General features: G+C 46.9%; 1 protein-coding gene across 1 annotated transcript; it reads right to left on the bottom strand.

Annotated features, from left to right (window-relative positions):
* Positions 1-1,583: 1,583 nt before the first annotated feature.
* slc8a1a (solute carrier family 8 member 1a) lies at positions 1,584-16,642 on the bottom strand. Its single transcript, XM_070856417.1, has 10 exons — positions 14,841-16,642; positions 9,135-9,241; positions 6,033-6,053; positions 5,836-5,853; positions 5,251-5,265; positions 3,521-3,589; positions 3,261-3,391; positions 3,008-3,107; positions 2,644-2,913; positions 1,584-1,960 (listed from the first exon to the last, which is right to left on the bottom strand). Exons 1-10 carry the CDS (start codon positions 16,628-16,630, stop codon positions 1,584-1,586), a joined length of 2,898 nt encoding a protein of 965 aa, XP_070712518.1. The 5' UTR covers positions 16,631-16,642.
* Between the last annotated feature and the right edge of the window lie 2,422 nt (positions 16,643-19,064).

The following is a 19,064-nucleotide window of genomic DNA, read 5'->3' on the forward strand; positions in this document are numbered from 1 at the left end:
ATTTGAAAGGAAGACACTGTATTCTGATTACAAGCAACAGCTTTCGTGTTCATATCATCCAATAGGCATCCATTTTGCAGAGCTGCTGTTTCCAAACAGCCAATCATATCACAGGACATCATGACAGACATCTGTACTTCTCAGCGTCCTTTGAGGTTACGTATGTACTCACACACACTCACACACAAACATACATGTTTATATTTTGTCAAAGAGTTCATGGTCTCGTCACAGCAAAGACATTAAAGAATGGCTTCAACACCAAACTCAGGATCCTCCGAGACACAAAATTAACTATATTTCAAACTCAGTGCAGATATTCATTTAGGTGCAACACTACTGCTCCAGTCGCCTTAAACATCCAAAGTCCTGCAGCTGCTGCTCCCTCACCACGACTGTTCAACGACACTACTGTGGTTGTGGTTCTAAGTCCAAAATTGAAATGGTTGATGTTATACGTCACTTAAAGGTGAAGAATTTATGATACAGGCAAATGTCTTTAGATGTTTGGGAGGTATGCGAAGATGAAGATAGTCCAGTCTTGAAAGGGCACCAGCTCTCAGCAGCCAGAGAACAGTCAAATGTGGACGCCAAAGTCAGTAAAATGTTTCAGGAGATTCTCAAGGGTTCTCAATAACCATTGGAAACAAAGATGTTTTGGACCTCTAAAGAACAACCTTTAAAGAACCAAAAAGAACTACAGAATATTTAGAAATATGTCACAATGTTAAAAAGAAAACTATTTTGCCGAAGCACAACTGACAACTGAGGAACCTGGTACAAACTTTTGACAAATAACAAATTATAAGAACCTATTGGAACATTAAGGAACACATCAGAGCCCAGCTGCCTGTTCGGAGCTTTATCCAGACCCAGAAGTACTGCAGCCTGTCACAATAGGCAGGAACCTACATGTTTTAAACTTGTTAGATCTTTGAGGAACCTACAAAAACAACCTTCAGACATATAGAAGACATATGGACAAGTCAGACTGTTCAGGCTCCTCTCCTCTCAGAACCATTAGAGGTTTATCCAAAAAAGTGAACAAAAACTGGCACATTATGCAGAAACCAACCTTTAGACATTAAAGAATTAACTAATGAACTCAATAGGAAACTGTCAGAACTCAGCAGAACCTTTAATAGTTGATCCAAACCCTTTAAAAAATGGCAGGAAGCTGTCAAATAATGCAGGAACCCTTTAGAACCGTTAGGAATGTATCAGGACTGTCAGGAAGCTGTAGAGTCCTTTAGAAACCCACCAGAGTTGTTTTGAACCTGTTAACTTTAAGAGAACATAGAAGAACTGTACAGAGTCCAGCAGAATATTTATTTATCCATGTTCAGACCATTAAAACGCCTATTAGTACTGTTAGGAGTTCATCTGAAATGTCAGAAACCTGCCAGATGTTACAGGTCCTTTAGAGCCTTTAGGAATCAATCATGATTATGACCTTTAGACAAACCATCAGACAAATAACAGAAACTAAAGGAACCTGTCAAAATACGCAGGAACCTTTTCCAAACTTTCATAAATCCACCATAAATGTCCTCTGTGAACCTGTTAGAACCTTTCAGGACCTATTAGAAGCCCTTGATGTGGCAGTAGGCCTCCAGTGAGGAGAAGACAATATACATTAACCACAGGCTGAAGAACAGGCAGGTGGTGAGGACTTTGGGGACTTTGGGTCCGCCGAGCTCCCCGCCGATCTCCGGCCGGCGGCGGTAGATGAGGACAGCGATGCAGATGAAGGCAAAGATGGTGAAGAGTGTCACGGAGAAGGCCAGCGTGCCCGGGTCGACCCGGAACTGCTGGTTCTTGGAGTAGTGGTAGATGGCAGCAATGGACCAGGCCACACCGATACCCAGGAAGACGTTTACAGCGTTACTTCCTGTCACGTTGCCAATGGAGGCGTCGGCGTATTGGTCCTGGATGGCTGCAACCTTGCTGGCAAAGGTGTCTGAGAGAGAAGAGGAGAAGGTCAGTTTACTGGTCCTGGTTAGTCCTCCTCAACTTCCTCAAACTGTCCTATAATGTCTTCTGCTCCACTGCCGGAGATTAAAACACTGATTGTTCATTGTGATGCTGTGATGGTGTGTGGCAGCAAGGCTCTAACAAAAACACTCATTCCAGCTAAAATAAACTTCAACTGTTCACACATCAAGATTTGGATATGTTTTATCTATCTATCTATCTATCTATCTATCTATCTATCTATCTATCTATCTATCTATCTATCTATCTATCTATCTATCTATCCTGCCCTTCACCGTGTACAGTGTGATCACCTGCTCACTGCATGGACACTCACTACACATCAACACTACACTCACAGGTAGTTTGGACTATTTCAGTGGAGTTTTATTCAAACAAGATGGCTGTGTCCTCAAAATTTATAACGGCAGCTGCTCAAACTGCAAAACAGCTGACTGAATTTCAGAAATTCCAGAAATCAGTCATCAAAACCTGCCTCAGGTCGAACGCTAAAACGTGGGTTAAAATCAGGCTGCTGCACCGAGTCTCTGTAGTCAGTTCTGCTCCGTACTTATTGTGTTCAAGCTTTGGAAGCAGCATCTACCAAATTAATGTAATATATTGTACTGCGAGTCAAAGTGGGGACAGTCAAACAAGTTGGTATCAGACCTGGAACGGATGTGCCCAAAGCCACGAACACCACAGCAGTCACAGAGTCTTTGAGGCCCACGGTGCAGCCGAAATGTGACGCCAGGTCGCCGATGACCGCTGTCAGCATGCCGATGACGCTGATGGAGACGACGAAGCAGGCCCAACCGTTCCAGTAGTCGGTGGGAGGGACGAAGGCAAACAGAAGCTTCCAGAAGACGGTGAGGAAGTGCATGACGTAGTCAAAACAGGAGGGAAGCTTCTCCTCGCCACATTCATCATCATCATCACCTGGATGGGAGAGGAGGCAGAGTCAGCAGTCAGCACTGAATCATATTCAAAGTTTCATCACTCAGGTCTTCCTGAGTTTGGCTCTAATTCGTACCAGAGCTGACGGTGATGGCTTCCACAAACTGCTCTCGCCAGCTGTTGGTCCCAATCACCAGGGCCAGGTTGGTCTTCTTCAGGAGTTTGTCCACGGTGCTCTAAAAGACAGCAGGTCACAAGAAACCTCACAGTGAAACAGGCCAAGTCATGGTCACTTTGGTTTCATCACCAACCTGATGGTCAATGTAAGAAACCAACAGTCCGCTTTTAATCATGATGTCACAAGGAACAGAAACAGAAAGTGATCCCACCTTGAACTCGTACGACTCCTCTATGATGACCTCCAGTTTGATGTGCTCACCCAGCATCGGTCTGCCCATCTCTGCAATCCGCCTCTCCTCCTCCTCCTTCTTGGTCAGAACCTCCTCACCCCTGTCCTCCTCTGAGAGAGAGAGACAAGAAGAGAGGGATGGACTGAAGGGCAGAATGAATAGACTGATAGATGGACTAAAAGATGGATGCGTGGACGGACAGACGAACTGAAGCACTGATGGCGTGGAGACGGACGTACCTGTGATGTTGATGACGGCGGAGGGGGCGGGGTGCTCGCGGCCCTGGACCTTCCTGTAAACGTCTCTGCCTGAACAGGTGAACAAAGACTGAACACTCAGGTATTCCTGAGGTCAAAAGCAGAGGAAGTCCTGGAGCATCGCAGCCTCCTGCAGCAACTCAAAAAATCTGTCAAAATCTAAACCAGAACTGGACGACCTCTGAAGTTTTTTACTTTTTTATTTATCTAAATCTCATGTAGTGAAACAACACGTGAGACACGACAGAACAGGCAGACTTGACAGGGTCGACACGGCGGTGCTGAACGTGCACTGAGTTAATATGACAACAGCAAAAAGGTGAAGAATACATGTGAACAAAATACTGCAGCTCCAGTGTGTGGGGTGTATTACAGAGGGTGTATTCAGTGTGTGTGTCGGTGTAGAATAAAAAGGCATCAAACTGGGAGGTTGGTTCTGTTCTATCTTTTCTCTTTTTTCCATTTTGTCCACATACAGTAAACATTTCATCTGTTGATGGGTGGGTGGAGGTTTTTGGACAGACTCTGTGAGTGTTTAGTGTGTTTTCACGCAGCCATGTGCTGATGAAGCTGCGACACACTAAAAACATAATATGTGAGCTGCTGCGTCTCCGTATCTCTGAGGGCGAAGAGCGAGTCTTTGACATGACCAACAGGAATTCTGTCTGAAACGATAAAAATGAGCCTCAGGTTTGAAAACAGAGCATGCTCAGTGAGGCATGACCACAGGAGATGGTTTCCCATCAGCCTCAGCGGTCCAGCAGGTCAGAGGTCGATGCTGATGGTGGATGTTGAACGACTTGTTTTGCTGCTTTGGCTGCGTTCACTCTGTCGGACACTGAAGCAGGTCTGCAGACTTGAGACTTGACTCCCGCTGACTCCCCCACGCTGCGATAAAAAGCCTCCAGAAACCTCCAGAAGAAACACTGAAGGTTTTTGCAGAACTTTCCACCTCCCACAGACCCCGTGTTCACCAGTGTTCAGTGTGTTTCCACATGTTCACCCGGTGACGTCTGTATCATGTCGGACATGATATCAGAGACCGCCTCTCATTTAACGCCCAGGTGGAGGCCTTTTCTTTTGCTTTGATATTCAGATATTCTTGTCTGTATCTCACAGGTAGTAGAGAGGCAGACAGCATCACACCTCGAAGGTTCACGGCGAAATCAACCCACACGTCTTCACAGCACATTCAGCTGTGGACCCCGGAAGCCATAAAAGTGAGTCCGAGCTGCTGCATCAAACCTCCCTCTGAGTGACTGAGGCAGCCCGTTGTGCAATGCATTATGGGTGAAATAAGACACTTCACAGCTGCCTCAGCGACACTCTGTGGGACATTTATCATTCCTGGAAGATTAAATAGCTGCTTTTAATTTCAGTTTCGACGTTTTAAAGTTCGGACAGATTTATTTGTACTAAACTGTTTAACACTTGTTCACACTGGCTGCTGTTTAGACTGGAGGCCTTTTGAACACCATCAATATTCACAAATCTTTGTTCAAATTTGTAAATCTTGTTTTTCTGAGCAGATGGAGAAACTGAGACTAATGTGTCTCTGCCACGGTCCTGGTCCAGCCGGGGATTTCATGGGGACTTTGTGGCTCCACAGTGAGATAAATGAGAGGCTTCAGTGTGACGTTACAGTGCTGCATCTCTGTTACTGTTCACTTTGTTGCTTTAAGTGTCCAAAGTCTTTAAAGCAAACGTCTTACCATACAGCTGTTTGTCTAGTGAGAAGTCACACAGAAAAGATAAATTAACTCAGATCCACAGTAAACGCTCTCATGTTGTCACAATCTGCTGCTGCTGGTTATTTTCCACTCTCTGACCTACTTACCTGTCCACACCTTCTAATCAGTGGCAGTCACCCTCACCTGATTCCCCAGCTGCACTCGCTTGCGATCACCTGCCTATTTAAGGTGCAGCAGTAGACTCCCTCATTGCCAGATTGTCTTTGCTTCATGCCTGAGCTTCCAGCGCTCCTGTTTGGACTGATTTCCTGGTTCTGTTAGCCCCTGACTACCGCTCCTCGTCTCTGCCCTGGTAACTACCTCGGCCTTCTCTTCCTGACCACGAGCTTCGCCTGTGTCCTTCCTGGCTTCGCTGTCTGCCTGCCTGTTGCCGACCCCGGTTCTGGATTTGACTACAAGCCTAGCCTGTCCCTCTCTGGTTCTGTTGCAGACCATCTACCCAGCCAGCAGACAGTCCTCTGCTCTGTCATCAACTGTGCTGCTGTTGGGTCCTGCCAACGCCCCGTTACACATGTTAAATGATCAGAAAGTGTTTGCTTCACATACCTGTTTTGACGAATCCACCTGAAAGGTGAGAAAACATAAAGCAAGTAGTCAGATTTTGCTCTGATCTTATAGATCTTTATATTCTTTGCTTAAATGATACAAAAACATGAACATAACTACATGTCAGTCCTTACAGAGACATAATGAGTAAAGACAGACAGACGGACAGTCGGCAGGACAGAAAAAGAACAGCTTACCGACTTCCTGAAGCAACACAGCTGAGGAGAGGAAGCGGAGGGAGAGAAAAGCAGAAAAACAGGAGCTCAGATGACAGCTGGGGACCTTTAGGTGAGTTTAAAATCAGAACAAATCATCTACAGCCTCATGTTACTTTATTTAAAGGCATTCATCCTAAAAATCCTCCTGGTCAGCTGACTGATAATAAACCTGTATGTGAAGGCTTAAAGTCTTTTTGCTTTGTCAGATTGTGCTAAAGTTATTTATGTAAGAAGAGCAGGACCCTAAAACATTAAGGACACACAGCAGTGACGGTCACAGCCTGGGAATCTAGTTTCTGCTGTTCACGTCAAACGCTTCGATCCTGGAGGACCTTTAGTGTCAAATGTCACATTTGGGACAAATTAGAACCAAGACAGACACAGGAAGGTTTGATATGATGGATAAACACACGGGGACACATGCTAATCACAAGTACACCTGTCCAGACCTGTCCAGACCTGTCCAGACCTGTTCAGACCTGTTCAGACCTGTCCAGACCTGTCCAGACCTGTCCAGACCTGTTCAGACCTGTTCAGACCTGTCCAGACCTGTCCAGACCTGTCCAGACCTGTTCAAATAGTCCAAACATGTCCACACAGTCACAGTCTGCCTCACCAGGTCCTAACCAGTTTGAAACACCCCATCCTGTCCTAACCTGTCTACACTAGTTATACCACTCTGTTCAACCTGACCTGTTCTAACCCACCCTAACCAGTCACACCATGTCCCAGCCAGTCCTAACTAGTCCTAACCTATTCTAACCAGGTTAAGCAGCCCCAACCTGTCCAAACCGTTCAGACAGGTCCAGATCTGTAACAACAGGTTCAATCAATCCAACCTGTCCAATCATGTCCTAAAATGTAAGGTAGTCAATCCAGATCTGTTTTAACCACGCCCCATCCTGTACTAACTAGTCCCATCCTGTCCTAACTAGTCCCATCCTGTCCTAACTAGTTCCATCATGTCCTAACTAGTCCCATCCTGTCCTAACTAGTCCCATCCTGTCCTGACTAGTCTCATCCTGTCCTAACTAGTCCCATCCTGTCCTAACTAGTCCCATCCTGTCCTGACTAGTTCCATCCTGTCCTACCTAGTCAAAGCCTGTCCTAACTAATCCCAGCCTGTCCTAACTAATCCCACCCTGTCCTAACTAGTCCCATCCTGTCCTAACTGGTCAAAGCCTGTCTTAACTAATCCCAGCCTGTTTTAACTAATCCCATCCTGTCCTAACTAGTCTCATCCTGTCCTAACTAGTCCCAGCCTGTCTGTCCCACCCAGTCTCCGTATGCCTTAACTTTTCTAACCCACCTTCACCTTAACGAACTCCCAGCGTTCCCAGTCATCTCCTACCAGTCCAAGTCTAACCTGTCATGACGGGTCTTTGGTCTGGTTACCTGTCCTAGTTAATCTTAACCAGTCCAAACCAGTGCTGACACGCCTGAACAAACTGACTGGCTGAGCCTCCCAGTAGCAGCAGCACCAGTAGGAGGTGGTGAAGGAGGAGGCAGCACAGCGGGTCAACACGAGTCAACGGAACAAAAGCAGACAGAGAGGAAGGAAAGGTCGAAGGTCATCAGAGAGGTCAGGGCGCCTCTTCGCACCTGTCCACCTCCTCCTGTTCCAATATGGCTGCTGCAGCTCCAGGTGGAAGCTGGCCTGCTTATCGTACTCCTCGTGGTCAATTATTCTAACCGCTATGGTCTTCCTGCGGACGAAAGGGCACAGACAACAACAGTAGGGGGGGTGTCAGGGGTCAGGGGTCATGCATTAGTTCACCGACACACAGATACAGTCTGACACGACGTTGTTGTTATGGTGTCTGGGTCACCATGGCAACACTCCAGTAAGGGGGATGAGGGGGAGACGCCCTCACCTCATCCGACCTGCAGGGAGGACGACGGGACTCTGAGGCTAAAGTCACAACGAGCAAATACGAGTGCGGCACCTTACATGTGATTAAAGGGTCATTTCACACAAATCATCCAATCAAGTTTTGGGTGTAATGTTTTTAAGGCTCACACCTACAACCTGTGTGTGAATGTACAGGAGACTTTCTGATGTTGATAGTGCAACACAAAAACGGTTTTGTAACTTCTATTAGTATTCTTCATCTTACTTCTATCTGGGGGGGTAACGATGCTCAAGTTTTGGAACTACAGCTCCCATAATATTTTGGGGAAGGAAGCATGTCACCACTGAGCTATGATGTAGGCTACAAAGAAGAGTCAGTGTCCATGTGATCAGGCAGAGTCGCTCACAGGTAGCTGAACCAGCAGACGGCAGCTCCTGTCTGTCTGCAGAGGGTGAACCCCTGGATGTTCAGACAGCAGCTCCTGTCTGCAGAGGATGAACCCCTGGATGTTCAGATGGCAGCTCCTGTCTGTCTGCAGAGGGTGAACCCCTGGATGTTCAGACAGCAGCTCCTGTCTGCAGAGGATGAACCCCTAGATGTTCAGACAGCAGCTCCTGTCTGCAGAGGATGAACCCCTGGATGTTCAGACAGCAGCTCCTGTCTGCAGAGGGTGAACCCCTGGATGTTCAGACAGCAGCTCCTTTCTGCAGAGGATGAACCCCTGGATGTTCAGATGGCAGCTCCTGTCTGCAGAGGATGAACCCCTGGATGTTCAGACAGCAGCTCCTGTCTGCAGAGGATGAACCCCTGGATGTTCAGACAGCTATCAGTGAATTACTGAGAGACCGAAGGAACCTTAAAAACGGACAGGTTCTCTGAGGTTCCTCTGGTTTCTGAGCTGATTTCTGGAGCTTTATTCTGGAGGGACATCACAGACGATGACGTCCTCTGAAGGTATTTTCATATCTATGAGTTCACATTTCTCTTAGTGAGGAGAAGCCGAGTCTTCATGGAACTGGCAACAATCATTTCAGTAACGATGATGATTTGTTGTGATTGTGTTCCAGCTCTGACATTCATTGTGACTTTAACTGTCTACAACAGACTGCTGATGTTTTTCCCTGTCAGGTCTTGAGGTGAGTTCAGGTTAACAGAGATTTAAGGTTGTTAGTGATGTGGGCGGGGTTTGAGGGGGTGGGGTTACAGCACAGGAAGGCGACACCCCCACCTTTCCTCTCACTCATCTCCAGCAGCCGAGGCTCTCCGATCTCTAGGAAGAAATTCTTGTTTTTCTCATATTCTTCGTCATCAATTATATTGATCTGAATGGTTTTGCTGTAACAGAAAAAAACAAATAGAAAGGTTGTAGAAGCAGGCGTGTGCAGAAGTCTGAGGCGTGATGATGCAAAGAAAACCGTAAACTGCAGAAGCTTTAGTATGTTCCAACACATTCTGTCAAAAATAGCAGCAGGATGTCCTGCTGCATCCCGTCGCCTTCTGCAGTTTGCAAACCAACACGCTTTTCTGGCTGTTCTTACCCACAATCCTCTGCTCAGATACGTCACATCGACCGAGGCGCCACATTGTGACCAAGCTACAGTACGTACTTGGGAAGGACAGCTGCAGTGTGATTGGCCCACAGCCACACTGGTGTGTTGGTGTTGGAGACGGCAGGAAAACAGCCAGAGAGAGAAAACAACATGCAGGTGATCCCTGATGGGGGTCGGCTGAAAGTGAAACCATGCAGTTACTTTGAACTTTGATGCTAAAACCACCTCCATCTGTTAACTGTGAGTGTGCCGTGTGAGAGCAGAGAGACGGACAGGTTGGCAGCAGTAGCTAAGGCCCTGACGCTGTCAGGGACCAAAGATGAAAACAATAGACTACAGGTCTATTTTCTAGCTGACAGAAACGATACGAGCCAAAGTAGCTGAGCTCCTCGTATATTTCCTTCACGCTCTGACCCCGCTTACCCCGTTTTAAAACACCAGCTTTCAGCAGAGCCACAAGGCTCTTCACACCTGGTTTCACTTCCACAAAAAGGTCAAAGGGCTCTGAGCAGACCAGATTAATTTCACGTTAATATTCATGTACAGGCTGCTCCAACTGTTGAGCTGGACAGGAAAAAGTTTATTTGTTTTCTACAAATGAGCTCAGAGTGAAGGAACAAACGGACTTTCACAGCAGTGGCCAGCATAGCATTGATGACCTGTTACATCAGGGCGCATGAGCGTTTACACTATTAAAGACGTGTGGCCACGTGTCCCAGACCACCTCTGAGAGTGGTTGGAGCCAGCGGATCACCTCTGTGGTCCTTAACTTAGCGGCACCCACATGTGATCCGATCCCCCCTGACGTGTTTTGAGGTGTGAACAGGGTCTTTGGATCAATTACACCGAGTTGGCGCCCATTTAGTCCTTTAGAAGCCGTTCATGCTGTGCATGCCGGGTGGATCAGATCCAGTCAGGATCATCAGACCTGATCCAGAATGTGCTGGACCTGAACAGACCCAAACAGCCGGCTGACAAACCACTTAACAAAGAGCCATCGTCGGTCCGAAGGCAACGCCGTCACCGGAGGTGACAGATGGCGGATGAGGCGGCAGGAAGTCAGACAAACAAACGGCAAAGAGAATCCACTCGTTTTTCAAAATAAAAGCCCTCCTGCAGACTGTCAGTGGTATATTCCAGCAGCACATCAGTATTATTCTCTAATGGGGGGGCACCAGGCCAGACGTCAGCCGCTTAGAGGGTGTTTAACACCATACAGCTGTCTGTAGCTCAACTCAGTCTAAGGAGGTCAACTAATCAGCCAGGAAAAACTCCTGAAAGTCTCCCGGTGGGATATGAAGGTGCAGGGGGGAGACAGAGGACAGCCGGGGGGTTTCAGGGTCACTCTGCCTGGATCCCGTCAGTAGGTGATAATTAGAAAGATGAGCGATGGTTTCCAGTTCAGACCAGTTTGATTTGAAGCTTGTTGAGGTCACAGCTGATCCAACATGAAGAAACCTGATGACACAGTTTGTTCTGCCTGTGAGGCTTCAGTGGACTGCAGGCTACAGCAGCCCTCATTGGACAGATCCACTGTGTGTGTGTGTGTGTGTGTGTGTGTGTCTGTGTGTGTGTCTGTGTGTGTGTCTGTGTGTGTGTCTGTGTGTCTGTGTGCCTGTGTGTGTGTGTGTGTGTGTGTGTGTGTGTGTGTGCCAGCAGCGTGGAAACAGAGGATGGCCTTCATCCATTCCCATGTTTATTTAATATCAGCAGATTGATGGTTTGGAGGTTTGGTCTCTGTGATTCGGTCTCATATCACAGTTTTAGTGTTTTCTTCATCAGAAGCTTCTGTGATGATATTTGTCAATGACAATGTGGGAGCAACAAGAGGCTGAAAAGCTTGTCCAAGTTGCAGAGATGGTGTTAATTCTGAACTTCACAACTACCAGAGACACTTTGCTGTGACATGTACAGTGAGTCTGCTTATTATCTCTGCAGTTTTACAAGATCCCGCTCAGGTTTCTGTGGAGGGAAACAGACAGAAGTTGAGATAAAAAGTGCGTCCATGTCGGAGAGGTGGCCGGCAGCCAGCGGCGACCTCCCCTGTGGTCGCTGTGAGAGGAAGCGGCTGCAGTCATCCGTCTGCTTCACGGGCTGAGGCCTGGACGATGAGCAGGATCCTGCTGCTGCTCAACACGGGCTGCCCTAATAAGGAAGAGAGCTGCGTGATGTTTATCTGGCCAACACACCAGGAATAACAGCACGACAAAAGACAAGTGAGACACCGAGCCGGAGATCAGCTCACACTCACCAAAGAATGGGGTGGAATAAAGGCTGAGGGTGGAGATGTGGAAGACAGAAACATAAACTCAGCCCTGCAGCAGGTCAACAAACGTCCAACAACCACCACGACCCAAGAAAGACAGAGACACAAGCTGACCACAGGAGGAGTCCACTGATTCAGGGGCTCACTGAAATGAAATGGGACCACTGATGGTGCTAGAGGGGAACATGAGTGTCTGACCAAAGTGTTGGAGCGACCACACCTGGTCCCCCTCCATCAGACCTCCATCAGACCTCCATCACTGAACTTCTGGTTTGGTCAAAGTTTAATTTCCGCTCAGCTCTACGTCGTACATCTCACCTCCCTGATCGGTTGGACGCCCGTTGGAAACTGATAATGAACTGAGAGGTTCTGGATTAATTCCGACAGCCCGACTACTGCTGGGCTAATGATGTAATAATTATTGAACCTGTTTGTGACAAAGGATAAAATCACTCATAGTGTCAAACTGTGATTCAGAAAGGCCTGCTCACACCAGAGAGCGGTTTGCAAAGTGCCGCTGTTCATTAAGGTAACTAGAGGCACCTGCGTTAGCTCAGTTAGCTCAGTTAGCTCTGTCAGCACTGTCAGCCCAGTTAGCTCAGTTAGCTCAGTTAGCTCTGTCAGCTCAGTCAGCCCAGTTAGCTCTGTTAGCTCTGTTAGCTCAGTTAGCTCTGTCAGCTCAGTTAGCTCAGTCAGCCCAGTTAGCTCTGTTAGCTCTGTCAGCTCTGTCAGCTCAGTTAGCTCTGTTAGCTCTGTCAGCTCAGTTAGCTCAGTTAGCTCAGTTAGCTCTGTCAGCCCAGTTAGCTCTGTCAGCCCAGTTAGCTCAGTTAGCTCAGTTAGCTCTGTCAGCTCAGTTAGCTCTGTTAGCTCTGTCAGCTCAGTTAGCTCTGTCAGCTCTGTCAGCTCAGTTAGCTCAGTTAGCTCAGTTAGCTCTGTCAGCTCTGTTAGCTCTGTTAGCTCTGTCAGCTCTGTCAGCTCAGTTAGCTCAGTCAGCTCTGTTAGCTCTGTCAGCTCTGTCAGCTCTGTTAGCTCTGTCAGCTCTGTCAGCTCAGTTAGCTCAGTCAGCTCTGTTAGCTCTGTTAGCTCTGTCAGCTCTGTCAGCTCAGTTAGCTCAGTTAGCTCTGTTAGCTAAGTGGAGCTGAACTTGCTGTTCGAGTGTGAAGCTCCACAAACAGCATTCAGCTCTGCTGGGACCCGATCAGACAGGAGACCTGGTCCACATGAGCGGCTCCAGCAGGGTGGAGGTCTGACAGAACGACACTGTCTCAGAATAAAGTCTCAGTTTAAAGCTTCACAATAACCAAGAACCGTGCGTGCGCTCATGTTTGAGCTGCTGCAGGTAGCTGACAAGGAATACCTCACATCCAGGTGAGAGGCCTTTTATACTTTGTCATGAATGTAAATATAGAAATGAACGAATTTCAGACATTACCAGAACTTTAATTTAATTTCCCAACCAATAAACTGCTGAAAGTTCTCTCCAGTCATGGAGCCTGTAAACTGTCTTTGTAGTATGAATAAAGTTCATTTCTATTAATGAGGATGGACTTAACAACAGAAACACGTCTCTGTATAATAACAACTGAACACATATTGTCCAGCTGATGAACCGGCGGTGTGTCTGTGCTCCAGGATCCAGCTGACGGTCTATATAAGGCTCTCCCAGCAGCTCATTGTGTGAATGTAGGGCAGCGTCCTCATCAATAAACGGAAACAAAGGAGCGTGCCACCTTTTCCATTTCAAGACGCCGTCCGCTTCCTTCACGTCCAGCGGCCCTGTTTATGCTCTGGAAATAAACGTGTTGTCATTACATTCCTGCCGCCCCTGACATGGAAAGAGCCTGCAGCCGCTATGTGAGGCACGCAGACCTGAAGCAGGCGGTCACATGGCCCTGTGGGGGCGGAGCTACTGGAGCACCAGGGATGGGATGTTTTCTGTTCAACACTGAGCACACAGACAGTCAAACACCTGGTCAGATCATCTGTTTAACTAATTCTTTGATTTAAAGCAACATTATGCAAATATTTTACCTTAAAATATCACCTTCAAAATCATTGTGATGTCACACTGACTTGTCGCAGGGAGAATGGCGCCTCTTTCGTTCACCCCCCCCCCCAAACGCCTCTTCCTCCGCGATGTAAAGTGGGATGAGCAGGTACGTAACACTACGTCACACACTGGGCCGGTGGCTCTATGTTCAGGACTGATCAGGTGGTCTCTGTGCTTTCTCACACCTTTCATCACCATGGAGACCGTGAACGCAGGAAGGAGTTCAGCCTCTTTAGAGAAGACCGACTTTCTCTTCAGCATGACAGCTACTGTTAGCATACTGATAGCCAAGTGTTAGCATACTGACAGCTAGTGTTAGCATACTGATAGCTAAGTGTCAGCATACTGACAGCTAGTGTTAGCATACTGATAGCTAAGTGTTAGCATACTGACGGTCAAGTGTTAGCATACTGACAGCTAGTGTTAGCATACTGACAGCTAACTGTTAGCATACTGGCAGCTAATGTTAGCACACTGACAGCTAACTGTTAGCACACTGGCAGCCAATATTAGCATACTGACAGCTAACTTTTAGCACACTGACAGCTGATGTTAGCATACTGACAGCTAACGTTACCATACCGACACGTGATAATGTGAGTTCCAGGTTCACAGTTCAGTAGTAAACAGAGCATCAGCATAGAGCAATGACCACACTGAATTATTTAAAAGAAAATTTACAATTAACCAAGAAAGCAGCATCAAATGCTCACTGGTTGGTTGGACCCTGATCATTGTCATGTTTAGGCATTTGTCATTGTCACCATTTACATATAACTGGACTCAAAAGTCTTGAAATAGAGTTAAGTGCTGTGACATCAGCATGTCCACATTGGACTGACTAAGCATGTTTCTTAAATTCATTAATGCCTCTTGTCGATTTAGGGAACGATATCTGACATTGTTGTCCACCTTGGCCCCACGTGTGTCCATGGACATTAACAGAGAATGCCAAAACTGCCAGAGAGAAATCTGGTAATTTTCTTGCCACTTCAATATTTTCATTTCTAGGATTCAATACTTCATCAACATTCAGCAGCAGAGATTTGTGAGAAGTTTTGTACTTACAAGATCTCATCGTTCTCAAATTCCAGGACTCCATGTGTGTCCTCAAAGTCCTCGCCCCCTCCTTTGGCCGTACCCTCCATGGTTTTGTACGGCACCACCACAACACCGCGAGCACCTGACGTCCGGATCACCTTCACCTCCATCACCCCGATGCTCTCACTCACGGTCACCACTGGCTCCTCGAACGTAAAGATCCCTGCATGGTCGTCATCAAAGATGGTGACAGTGGCTGTGCACGGCAGACCTAAGCCTGCGAGGGTGTCCACATGGTTAGCCTCACACCCGTCTGAGTCAGAGCCCTCTGACATGACCTTCACGTTGGTGAGGTGAACCAGGAAATGCTCATCTTCCTCAAAGATATCATCATCAATAATGTCAATGCGGAGTTCCTTTTCGGTCTCGCCTGGTTTGAACACAATAGTTCCTTCAGTGAACTGGTAGTCAGAGCCGGCGTTTGCGGTCCCATCTTCAGTCCGGTAACTTACTGAGACCGTGCTTGTTAGGTCTCCACCACGGCGTACCACGTTCAGTGCCACACTACCGCAGTTCTCCAGACACTGGTAGGTACCAGGGTCAAAGAAAACCTTGGAGGAAAAATCGTTCATTGATACCTCGGAGCAAATGTCATGCTGGATGGCTCTCTTGGCCTGGTCAGCGGCATGCTTCCTCAGGATGTTGCCTGCTCCTGTCATGATCCTTGTCGCCTGACAGCGGTAGAAAGCGCGACTCTTCTGTTGTTGGGTTAACACTTGGTAGTTGGCGAGCTCCATTAGCTGCTCCATCTCCTTCTCAGGATGTTTCTGCTTCAGCTCTTTCAGGATCCTTGCCACATCTTTGCGGGCCTCCTCCTCGTTCAGCTCCTGAAAATCAAATCCCACCTCCTCCCCGTGGGAGTTGAGCATTTTCCCGTCCATTTCGATGTCGACCTTCGAGGGAAGCTCCGGTTCTCCCTCTGTTTCGATGATCATTCCCTTGCGCCTCCCTGCTCTGTATCGTTTGTACATGTATTTATAGAAAAGAAGCCTGCGGTCGGCCACGTAAGCGAATCCTACACAAATCGGGAAGAAGAAGAGTGTGAGCAGTCCCTCCCATATCTCAACAACACCTGGAGAAATGACGGCCAGGATCAGGTAAAGCCAAGTGTATGCAAAGATACTCCAGGTGGCAGTGACGAAGAACACCCTGAGGTGCTTCACCTTTCTGATCTCCCCTTCAGGTATGACAGACACACAAAAGCCAATGATGACAAACATGTTGAAGGCGGCACTTCCTACGATGGTGTTGGGGCCCAACTCGCCAGCGTCAAAGTTGTGACCACAAACCTCCACGACGGACAGGAGGATCTCCGGGGCGGAGGAACCCAGCGCCATCAGGGTCAGGTTTGACACCGTCTCGTTCCAGATGCGTACGGTTGTGGTGATCTTCTCTCCATTGGGCTTCTTGATGGTGATCTGTCTCTCCTGAGAGGTGATGACCTCGATGGATGACATGAAGCGGTCAGCGATGATGGAGACACCCAAGAACATGTACGCCAATCCAACAAAGTAAATAGTGGCTCTGGCTATGCGGTCGGTGAAGGCCGGGTTTTGTGGCTTCCATATTGGCAGGATGACGCCTTCAATGCATTCGGTGCTCCCACCGCATTTGGTACGGTTGCTGACTGTGTTGTTGGACCTGAGGGTCATAGCAGTGCCTCCTGCTGCAGAATGTGGAAGATCAATTGAGATGATGGCCAACAAGAAAAGCAGCTGATAGGTGGAGAACGACGACGAGGTCCCAGCTCGGCTCATGGTGACACTGGAGCTCCCTTAAACCTGAAAGACACAGAACGACACTTTGGATTTCAGTCTGATCGTGTTTGGAACTGAACTTGAATGGACAATGCGAACTTCTTTTAAGGTGCAGAGTGCTAATGCAGGATAACCACCGAGTATAGAAATAGTCAAGTGATGAAAAAGGTTTCTGCAAACTTCTTTGCAGTAAATCACCAAACTAGCTAAGCTTTTGGTCTGTCAGGCCTTCATTGGAGCATCCAGTCCTGTATAACCAGTCCTATATAACCAGTCACACATAACCAGTCCTGTATAACCAGTCACACATAACCAGTCCTGTATAACCAGTCCTACATAACCAGTCCTGTATAACCAGTCATACATAACCAGTCCTATTTAACCAGTCACACATAACCAGTCCTGTATAACCAGTCATACATAACCAGTCCTGTATAACCAGTCCTACATAACCAGTCCTATATAACCAGTCATACATAACCAGTCCTGTATAACCAGTCCTACATAACCAGTCCTATATAACCAGTCCTACATAACCAGTCCTGTATAACCAGTCCTATATAACCAGTCCAACATAACCAGTCCTATATAACCTGTCATACATAACCAGTCCCATATAACCCGTCCTATATAACCAGTCCCGTATAACCAGTCCTATATAACCAGTCATACATAACCAGTCCTGTATAACCAGTCCTACATAACCAGTCCTATATAACCAGTCCAACATAACCAGTCCTATATAACCAGTCCTATATAACCAGTCATACATAACCAGTCCTATATAACCAGTCCAACATAACCAGTCCTATATAACCTGTCATACATAACCAGTCCCATATAACCAGTCCTGTATAACCAGTCCTATATAACCAGTCATACATAACCCGTCCTATATAACCAGTCCTGTATAACCAGTACTACATAACCAGTCCTATATAACCAGTCCTATATAACCAGTCCTGTATAACCAGTCCTACATAACCAGTCCTATATAACCCATCCCGTATAACTAGTCCCGTATAACCAGTCCTATATAACCCATCCCGTATAACCAGTCATACATAACCAGTCCTGTATAACCAGTCCCGTATAACCCGTCCTATATAACCCATCCCGTATAACCAGTCATACATAACCAGTCCTGTATAACCAGTCCCGTATAACCAGTCCTGTATAACCAGTCCCGTATAACCAGTCCTATATAACCAGTCCTGTATAACCAGTCCTGTATAACCAGTCCTACATAACCAGTCCTATATAACCAGTCCAACATAACCAGTCCTACATAACCAGTCCAACATAACCAGTCCTGTATAACCTGTCATACATAACCAGTCCCATATAACCCGTCCTGTATAACCAGTCCTACATAACCAGTCCTATATAACCAGTCCTGTATAACCAGTCCTACATAACCAGTCCTATATAACCAGTCCTACATAACCAGTCCTATATAACCAGTCATACATAACCAGTCCTGTATAACCAGTCCTGTATAACCAGTCATACATAACCAGTCCCATATAACCCGTCCTGTATAACCAGTCCTACATAACCAGTCCTATATAACCAGTCCTACATAACCAGTCCTATATAACCAGTCATACATAACCAGTCCTGTATAACCAGTCCCGTATAACCCGTCCTATATAACCCATCCCGTATAACCAGTCATACATAACCAGTCCTGTATAACCAGTCCCGTATAACCAGTCCTGTATAACCAGTCCCATATAACCCGTCCTATATAACCAGTCCTGTATAACCAGTCCTATATAACCAGTCCTACATAACCAGTCCTATATAACCAGTCCAACATAACCAGTCCTACATAACCAGTCCAACATAACCAGTCCTGTATAACCTGTCATACATAACCAGTCCCATATAACCCGTCCTGTATAGCCAGTCCTACATAACCAGTCCTATATAACCAGTCATACATAACCAGTCCTATATAACCAGTCCAACATAACCAGTCCTATATAACCAGTCCTATATAACCAGTCATACATAACCAGTCCTATATAACCAGTCCAACATAACCAGTCCTATATAACCTGTCATACATAACCAGTCCCATATAACCAGTCCTATATAACCAGTCATACATAACCCGTCCTATATAACCAGTCCCGTATAACCAGTACTACATAACCAGTCCTATATAACCAGTCCTGTATAACCAGTCCTACATAACCAGTCCTATATAACCCATCCCGTATAACTAGTCCCGTATAACCAGTCCTATATAACCCATCCCGTATAACCAGTCATACATAACCAGTCCTGTATAACCAGTCCCGTATAACCCGTCCTATATAACCCATCCCGTATAACCAGTCATACATAACCAGTCCTGTATAACCAGTCCCGTATAACCAGTCCTATATAACCCATCCCGTATAACCAGTCCTGTATAACCAGTCCC

The sequence above is a fragment of the Pempheris klunzingeri genome, chromosome 3, assembly GCF_042242105.1.
Source record: "Pempheris klunzingeri isolate RE-2024b chromosome 3, fPemKlu1.hap1, whole genome shotgun sequence".
Classification (NCBI taxonomy): domain Eukaryota; kingdom Metazoa; phylum Chordata; class Actinopteri; order Acropomatiformes; family Pempheridae; genus Pempheris; species Pempheris klunzingeri.

What these genes read in the sequence shown, in the direction of transcription:
- slc8a1a (XM_070856417.1), bottom strand. Translation starts at nt 16,630, where the DNA reads ATGAGCCGAGCTGGGACCTCGTCGTCGTTCTCCACCTATCAGCTGCTT. An exon ending in TTTGAGAACGATGAGATCTT is followed by an intron (nt 9,242 to 14,840) that starts GTAAGTACAAAA and finishes TTTCTGTTACAG; the next exon opens with CAAAACCATTCAGATCAATA. An exon ending in AGGAGTCGTACGAGTTCAAG is followed by an intron (nt 3,108 to 3,260) that starts GTGGGATCACTT and finishes GCTGTCTTTTAG; the next exon opens with AGCACCGTGGACAAACTCCT.